The following is a 9,633-nucleotide window of genomic DNA, read 5'->3' on the forward strand; positions in this document are numbered from 1 at the left end:
GAGCAGCAGCACATGGATGGGATAGCACAGCTTTCAGCTACTGCACTCCAGTGCTGGAGCAGCAGCACATGGATGGGATAGCACAGCTTTCAGCTGTACTGCCCGGGAGGAAGAGGGAGTCTTCCAAACCAGAGTACCCTCTGCTCTCGCTCCAGAATGGACACATTAAGTGCTAAGAGACTGGGTTACGGCTGCTGCGAGGGAACTGATCTACTTGGTAAATGCAGCGCCACAGCTACACAAACAGCACTGTGACGCTCCCATTCCATCTCTAAGTCTGTGAGCCTAGTCAGGTCCTGAATGACTAGTCTCAAAAGCCAAGACTTAGTCTTTCTGGAGGGCTCTGTATGGTGACTTGTCAATTGCATTTCAAATGGAGTTACTACTTTGGTTCCAAAGCTCTGCTTCACACTGCAACCACAGGGGATCTTTCAGGAAACTCACACCTGTGTCTGTGCCCAGGTATTACGATTTAACTGATAGAAGTTGTAACCTGAACACTGAGATTTTTTTTTAAAGCTTCCAGAAAATTTCAAACTAAAAATTTAGAAGCCACTAAATTATTATAGAAAATATTCTAGCTCTAAAATGAACTACAAAAACATATAGAAAAATATAGAACTCTCAAAGCTAATACAGAAATAATCAAAGAGCTGAAGAGAGATAAAAAGTGAGCTCCTATTGTGTCTGGTATATAACAAAATAAACAATCCATTTTTCATGGTTTCTGTCAAAAGAATAAAAAATTATCTTCAATTGATATCAGAAACACAGGTTTTCAATTTTTCATTAAGTTGTTAGAACCTTCAGAAAAGTAAAAGCTTGTGTTTATAGCAGTAAAACTATTTGTTCTAAGCAAGTTATAAATATCACAAGGTGAAAATCCTGTTCTAAGTAAACCACAATCTCTCAGGCAATTCTGTATCATTCAACAAATATTGATTTGTTGTAAGTGGTGGCAGATTCTTCTGGAGACTAGAGATACAACCCCACACGTGCACACAGAGGGTAAAGTAACCCACATGTTCAGAATGGACGTGGATCTAAAGGAATGAAAAGAGCAGGCACAGGATGGGGGAGGGGAGTACTTGCAACTGAAAACAGACATGTGAGCAGAGACTTGAGGGTGGTTTCAAATGACTTACATACAGCATATATTGGAGGTCATGTGTCAATAGATACCATTTCAACATGAGAAAAGGGGATGAACCTAGAGAACACCATACCTGCATGTGGGATCTTGGGGTTTTCAGGGAGTCTTCCAGGGTCAGTTAAGGAGGCCCTCACTAAGGCAACCAGGCAAAATATGGAAATGCCATAGAATACTGTAATATGAAATTAAACACTGAAGTTAGCCATTTTTCATTTGAAATTTTTATCAACAAGCTAAAAATTTTAAAAATGCATTTTAGTCAACATCTATCAGGATAACTTTACCAATAGACTATATGTAAAAACAAAATGTAGATTTATTTTACTATTTCAAATAGTCCTGCCAAGATGACATCTACACTAAATGTATCAATTTAAAATATGATTTTCTAAAATAACTGACAAACATAATAAATGAGATCCTTTCATACAGTAACCCCAGTAGTGATGAATAAATAAGTAGATTCATTTAAAAGGATCAAAACACCATTTTAAAAATTCTACATTTAACCTTTCAGCAACTCTATCTTCAAAATTATTCTAAATTATAGTGATATTCAATTGCCTCTTTCAACGAATCTTAAGAGATGTACTTTAAAAGTGTAGAATTAAAACCTTTTGAATGTTAAAGTAACCATAAAAATAATATTAACAATTGAGATTTAGTCACCATGCTTTAAATTAATAACATAGGAAAAATAATAAACACATCCTCTAATTCTCTGTTGCTCAAAAAAACTAGACATTTTATAGGAGAATAAAAACCAACACATTGAACACATAAAAAGAAAACAGTGCTCACTGATGTATATCTGACTGCAAGGTCTGTCTGTCTGTCTGATGTACATCTTACTATGGAGCTCAGGCTGGCCCAGAAGTCACCATTTTCCTGCTTCAGTCTTCTGAGTGCTAGGACTACAGGGCAACTACAGGACCACACCTCACAATATGTATGACAGGGATTATATTTCTTATAGCTGCTATGAGATCAAAATAAGGAAGGACATGAGAGCTGTAAACACTGCAGATGTGGGGTTGTGAGTTGCATTGGACAGGGCGGAAACTAGAGAGCTTAGAGTCAGGGATTTCTACCTTTCCTCTCCTCTCCTCTCCCCTCCCTTCTTAGGTAAAGGAGCAGAGGGAGGAAAGAAAAGCAAAACTAGAGAAATAGACAAATAGAGATAAGATATTAAATTTACTCTTAAACAAAGCATTGTATAGCCATAATCTTACATTGGTAGAAACCCTTATATTGATGCAAAATTGAAGTTTTAATTTCTTACACTGCAACAGAATTTATGTATATTTATACAGGTTTAAGGTTTTCATTGATATAAATCTTTATACATTGATAAAAAAGTTGAAATTAATATTGTTACTCTTAGATAGGCATTGTGCTCATGCAACTCATTTAAGAACACAAGGCCTTGACCCAGTCCTTCTATAGCTGCTATTACAAACTCTTTAGGATGATTAAGTAACACAAGTTAAGGGCCAGAGAGTAAACTCTGGTTATATTGGATTCTGATTTAATTATAATAAAGTAATTTCAATATTATTCAAATAGAAATAGCTAAGAGTAGTTAAGGTTTAATAGTTCAGATATACTTAGATAGTCTTCAAAAACATCAGAAATCCACAAAATAGGACATTTAAGGTTATTTCATTACTAAAGATTATTTGACTACAAGCCAGGTCTGCTCCTAACAGGACTCCCTTCATGGTTCAAAGAAGATACTGAGCAACAAACCTCCATATGGAGTTGCTCCAGTTGTGGCAAGGTAGCCACTGGGTAAGACTTGCCCTATCCATCCACAGATTTTAAAAAATACTGTCCAGGAAAGGACATAAAATGTGGGAGAGTCAACAGTGTGACTCTGCCACAACAGAGTAAGTTAGCCCTTCATAGTTCCTGGTTCATTTAAGGTCTGTCAGATGATCCTGGGCCAGAAGGCTAAAGACAGATGCCCCAATGTTTAGAGGAATTGGGGATTGTTCAGGTAGTCATTTGTCTCTGCAAATTTGGTTAAGTTAAATTTGGAAGCTATGTTTTTGTGGATCCTATATTCAGATAATATTTAATTCATTCTCAAATTTCTGACAGGGTTGAAAACTAGTTATAGTCTCATAAACAAACAATTTGTTTAGCATTGAGGAAGATGATATAGATTTGAAAGGATGGTTTTCAGATGGCAATGCAAGTAAAATCAGAACATAATTCAGGTATAGAACTGTAGAGTTTATCTAAATTGACATTTTTAATTTTTTTTTTTTTTTTTTTTTGAGACAGGGTTTCTCTGTGTAGCCCTGGCTGTCCTGAAACTCACTCTGTAGACCAGGCTGGCCTCGAACTCAGAAATCCGCCTGCCTCTGCCTCCCAAGTGCTGAGATTAAAGGCATGCGCCACCACTACCCTGCCTTGTATATCATATTTTATATTTATATTTATTATGGTTGTACTCAATTTATATCGGGGGTGGGGAGAGAAGGAGCCTTTTTATTGGACAAAAAGGGAGAAATGTGGATTGCACTAGTACTGTTTGTATTCTGATGTTAATTCTGAGTCCTCAAGGGAAGCTGCCCACAACTAGGAGGAGTTGATCATGTATTCAGGTGATCTCATGTGAACTGGTCAAATAAAGGCTAGTGCCTGTGATTGGCAAATGAAAAGGAAAGGTGGGGTTGGAGATCTTAGAGAGTGGGGGCGGAAGGAGAGAGGATAAAGGAAGAGGAGGTGGAAGCCGATCTGGAGCAGAACCACGTGGCCTGGAGAAGCTGCAAGTAGCAAGGGGTTTGATAGCTGGGGAATAAACTAGTAAAGTGATAGATCTGCCCAATCTAGGCATATAGCTTATAAATATAATAAATATAAACAGGGCTGTGTGTTTTTAATATGGGCTTATTGGGTTAGGAAATTACTGCACTGATGTATCATTATGATCTGACTGTCAGGAACATAAGCAAGCCGTAATATCTGGGCTGCAACAGATAATAATGATCCAGGAAACCCAGTGGCATCACACTCAGGTCATCTTCAGGATCATGAAATTCTCATCTCCCAATAATATAGCCCATCCCCTTCCTTATATTGTAATGCCTCCACCTTCGAGCCAGCACAGGGATGCTGGTGTCCCAGGCATGCAGAAGAGATGCAGAAAGATGGCAAGTCTGAGGCCACCCTGGGCTACAGAGAGAAGCCCTGTCCCAAAGTAGTAATCAATCAATCAATCAATCAGTAACCTCCCATGTTTACAATTAAATACAAATCCTGTTGTCAGGCTTTTCTCCTGACAAAATGGTCTTCATATATTATTATTCAGAATGAAATATTATTCAGAATGAAATAAATATAGAGTTAGCATCCTATCTCTCCAAGTACAAAAAGCTATTGTTTTGTACAACTTGAACTTAAAGGTTTAGTAGTGCTACTGAAATAGCATAGCCAAAGGAAGTTAGGAAGACACTGTACTTCAAAACATTCACAGTGAAAAAAGAAATCTTCACACAAGGTAATAATACTTAGAAACTTACTTATTATTAAAATGCCAGGAATATGTCCTTCTTCATAGTGAGGAAAGAGGACAATTTTGGGAATTATAACAATATTGTATAACCAGACAAAGACAATCAAGCCCATGCAGCACCAACCATGCGGGTCAACAACAAAGTGAATCCGAAGACCCATTCTGCAGTCCTGTTAACTGCCTGCCAGCCCACAGGCAAGACAATCCTGGGGAGAAAAGCAAGAGTTACTAACATGGAAAAATTACTCAATGAAAAGCTTTATCTCTGGAAACTTCGTGATATTTGCTGAGTTTCCTGTACATATTTGAGTTTTGTCTCAATACGCACTTAGCAAAACAAATACAAAATTTACTTAAATCTTCAAACAATTTAATTCTAATTGTTCAAAATAAATCACAAAAATAGTTGTTTATCCTTATCTATAAATTTCATGTGTAGACACAAAAGAAATGAATGAGTATGTCCACCAAAAAACATGTGCAAAAGTCTTAGCACTTTAACCAGGAGGCTAACATCACAGGCTCTAATTCTGGTTATCTTGGGGTATATTCTAGCTGGAAATGAATTTGATCAAAACTTCTAAAGGACCAAAAAATTCTACACCTTGATCTGGGTGGTACTTTGTGGGTATACACAAATTTAAACATAAAGATTGTATATGTACTTAAAACCACAATGAAATACTTTTTAAATCATTTTGAAAGACTAAAATTAAGTGAAAATTACAAGTAACTAAAATCTGTGGGATGAAGCCTAACTAATTTGCTTACTATCAACTCAAGCAGACTCTTGCTTACGTGGGACTATCATTCAGCTGAGAGTTCACAGTCAGAACACATGCCTGAAGGAGAAAGTCTCCAAGGGAGCTGAGATTTCATTCAGAAGTCATGTCCATCAAGTGACCTAAAACATATCCATACTGTAGTAGGCATACCTTACTATGCTTAAACAACTACTTACTCTACATGGTCTAGGGGCACCTCTGACACAAACTATAATGGTATAATACTTAATTAGGTCAGTCATTTTCAAACTTGCAACAAACTAGAATCAACTAGGGAGCTTTAAAAAAAAAAAAAAAAAAAGACAGATTCCCAGACCCCATTCCACGTCCCCTGAATTCCTCACCAGACTCAGAATCAGGTGCATCACCCAGATGAATACTGGCTCAGAAGAACTAACCACTGCCTTCACTACGTAGTCAGTGGTACAGTAGTGAGTACAGTTAACTCTAATAAGAGCCACTTCCTAGACACTGTAAGAACAACTATTAATAAGGCACGGCCTTTGCTTAAATAAACCAAGTGCATTTGGAAAATGTCATTTAAAAAGGGTTTAATTTACTATGGTAAGTTCCAGATCTGTGACAAGTTGTCAGTAAATGCACAGAAGAGGGGCCTAGTGATTCCAGCGGGACTTCCAGGAACAGATACAAACTGAGCTCAGTCTTGAAAGATGACGAGTAAAGGTTATCTAGGACAAAACACGGCAACAGTACAGCAAAAGGAGGCCAGAGCAGGGTGACTAAGCTGAGTGTCACAGGAAGTGCCACAATCTGCCATCAGAAGTCATAAAACCCCCCAGGGACTGACTCAGAAATAAGGACAGGGCTCTATCATGAGGAAAACATGTCATTTAGAGCACTTGGACTTCATTTAGTAGCACAAGAAAGCTACTAAGGTGGGGGTTAAATGAGATCTGTACTTTAAATAAATTATTAACCCTCTCCTCTGGAGAATAAAGTTAAAGACAAACTAGTTAGATTGAAAGAATACAAAAGTCAGAACTGACTTTAGAGAAGGGACCTGGTAAAGTAAAACCCAGTCAGTGAGCCTTACTCATTGCTTCCCTGCTGAGAGTGAAAAAGAGGCACGGATGACTCCCAGCTCTGCAGCAGACCTGACAGCCTACTACTTCATCCTAGGAATAATTGGGCTCCCACTGAAGGGCCTTGCTGGTGCTCAGCAGGGCCATAGGCTACCAAAGCAAAGATTAAAGGCCACTTAAGTTCAAAAGAATACCTCTCCTCTCATCCTTACAAACTCCCAACTCTTGGAGCAACAGAAAGAAAGAAGAAGAACATGGCACTAAGTAACAGTAGACTATTTGGCTAGCATCAATCCCCAGTAGGACCAAAAAAATTAATTAATTTAAATGTATATTTTTAATTTAAAAGGTACTAGTTTCCCCTTGAAAAACTGATAAGAACTCAAATGCAATACACCCCCAATTTAAATGAAATAAAGTCCAAATCAGTGTTTGTATAAGAACTCTAAAATAGGAATAGAGCCAGATCTTTTAAAAAGTTGAACTTCATTATCTCTTAGGAATGTAAAAGACAGAGCATTAAAGTAAAGAAAACCAGACAGAGTAAAGCATATTGTGTCATTTGCTAGGGATCATTATTCTAAAACTAAAGGAGCACAAATACCTGCATGGCTAAAAAGAGAATCACTGCAAAGTGTAATTTGGGAGGGTGGGAAGTTAGGAAAGGACTTTGCTATGTAGCCCAGGCTGGCCTGATATTTACCGTTAATATTTTTACAGCCTTGCTAAACTATCCAGAGATACAAGAAAAGGCAGAGACTCTGCTTCCCAACACAACACACCAACAGTATGAACTCCATTTTCCTTTCTGGCTTCCAATGCTTCAATTCTATACAAGACTAAAGACTAAGTTCACATGCAACAATACTTTTGTGGCTTATTCCTAACATTAACATTAGAAACAGATATATAAACCTGTAAAGTAGGAAAATCATCAAGTATTCATCTTTTGAATCTGTTTTTAATTCCTTTAGTTTTGAAATAACAAATTTTTCTTATTATGAAAAGATCAATCCCTCACAGCAGAAAGTTCCACACAGTGACAAAATCATTTAAGATGGGTCTGTTCCCTGAATGAAAACATATGTAGGCAGCGAACTCTCAAACACCACCATTCCCAAGAAGATTGAGCCCAGAGAAATTAAACAAGGAACACACCATTGAATACTGAAAACAAATACCTGATTAGTAAAAATTAGCACCATATAGTCCTTATAGGAGGCTGGGGAGAACCGTGGTCTTCCGGGAGCCCACAGCTGGTTACAGCTGAGAGCCTGTCACTGGTAGAATGGCAGGATCACTCCAGCGAGGTGTGGCTGATGGCTGGACAGAAACTATTACACATCCTGAGCAAACAGCAGACTGAACAGTGCTGCCTGCTTAGGTTTAAGGATGGCATTTCCCAAATACTTTCATTAGCTGGAGATCCCCACATGCTAATTTGTCTGTTAAGTGATGAGCTCCGAATCAAACTTTGAAGTGACTAGTTAGTTGAAGAACTGGTTCCTCAGCACTGAAGATTGCTATCTGGTGACTACACTCGAGCAGAGTGACTAGCTTCATACTGATGTAAATTACTACAGCACAAACTGCTTTTAAAGAAATTATAATTCAACTGTAATAAACTACCCTGGGGAAATATTTACAATGTTCAATTTATTCTGAAGGTATACAATCTTTCCTTTCTTGCCATTTCGGCACCTTGATTTACCGCCACAGAAGAAAGATTTGAGTCACTGAGTAAAGGAAAATAACAAAAATTAAAATAAATAAAAAGACAATACGACAGAAAATTGTAATGTCAGAAGGAAAATTTTAGAGAAAAATAAGGACTAACCAAAATAATTAATAAGAAAGCAAAGTCAAACATATATTCATGAACTTAAGTTTCCTATGACTCCCCACGTTAGCTAAAACTGGTTTTATTACTCTTCCATATGTATGGAAAAGACTCACCATTCACACTCGTGTCTGAGACTCTCCAGCACTCTGCTTACTATCTGAATTTAACTCAGGGTTTAAAACTAAAACCAACTTCCCTAGCTCTTCAGTCACAATGATCTCTGTTTCCTTGTAAAGGTTTATAAAAGCCAACTCTGGAAGCAAAGAGCAAGTGACTTTAAATGCTTGGTGTAAGGATGGCCTTCACAATCAAGACCTGCAAACACTGGGTGACAACAAAAAATTTAAATTTCTGAACTCAAAACATAACAAAAATAAAATTACAGAGAAAGCATTCCCAAAAAGAATATTACAATGCATGACTAATAAGTGGCACACAGAGGAAATAGATGGGAAGACAACTCACAAACAGAAAAAACCTCTAATGGGTAATTACTGAGGATGAGGAGGTGTGGAGGGACGAGGTAGATTCTCACATGTTGAGGATACAGGGGAAAACAGCACTCCCATACATTGCTACACTGCTGACCTGCATGTAAACGGATAAAGTCCTCTTGTGAGGGCAATTTGGCATACCCATCAAAATGTAAAAGCCCTGAGCCCAGCAGTTTTATTTATAACACCTATGAAAGCACACTTTCAAGTGTACAAAGTGGACAGACAAGGATATACAGAGAAATACCACTTTTTGTAATCCTAAAAATACAGTATTATCTAAAACCTTACTGTACCTTTATCAAACACTCATCAAGCTCAGGAAAAGTACACGTAAGATCGAGGCATTCTGCGCTCTGTATGTGAAGCTCTACAAAGTCAAAACTATAAGCCAAATCTGAACTCTATTTAAAGAGAATAATCCTGATGTCTGCAATTCACATTGAAATAGAATGATAATAATAAAGCTGACAGATGGATGGGATGTGATGGAATTCAGACCCCCAACTATGCAGTGTAGCTGGTCTTTGCTACTTTGTGGGTTCTATTCTTTCCTACCCTTTATTCCACCCCTGATCACTAGATAGGAGAGAAAGAACAATGGGGGGGGGGGGAAATAGTGATACTTGAGCCTAATTTCTTTCTCTTTGCTTCTTCTTTGCTTGTAGCTAGTGTTGGCTATTTTGTGGCTTTGTCTTTTTTCTACCCTTCATTTTCCACTCACCACCTTCACCCCATATCATTAGATAGCAGAGAAAGGAGGAGAGGAGAGGAGAGGAGAGGAGAGGGGAG

General features: G+C 37.8%; 1 protein-coding gene across 4 annotated transcripts in view; it reads right to left on the reverse strand.

Annotated features, from left to right (window-relative positions):
- The window catches only part of Zdhhc21 (zinc finger DHHC-type containing 21), a 60,980-nt gene that overhangs the window by 43,747 nt on the left and 7,600 nt on the right, over positions 1-9,633 (reverse strand). For all 4 annotated transcript variants that reach the window (XM_029476195.1, XM_029476193.1, XM_021160134.2 and 1 more), the window contains 2 exons: positions 4,684-4,882; positions 1,227-1,325 (listed from right to left, as the gene is read on the reverse strand). In XM_029476195.1, the coding sequence (XP_029332055.1) occupies positions 1,227-1,325; positions 4,684-4,837 (253 nt within the window). In that variant the 5' untranslated portion in view covers positions 4,838-4,882. The remainder of the gene's footprint in view (positions 1-1,226; positions 1,326-4,683; positions 4,883-9,633) is intronic.

This window comes from Mus caroli, chromosome 4 (assembly GCF_900094665.2).
Source record: "Mus caroli chromosome 4, CAROLI_EIJ_v1.1, whole genome shotgun sequence".
In the NCBI taxonomy this organism is placed as follows: Eukaryota; Metazoa; Chordata; class Mammalia; order Rodentia; family Muridae; genus Mus; species Mus caroli.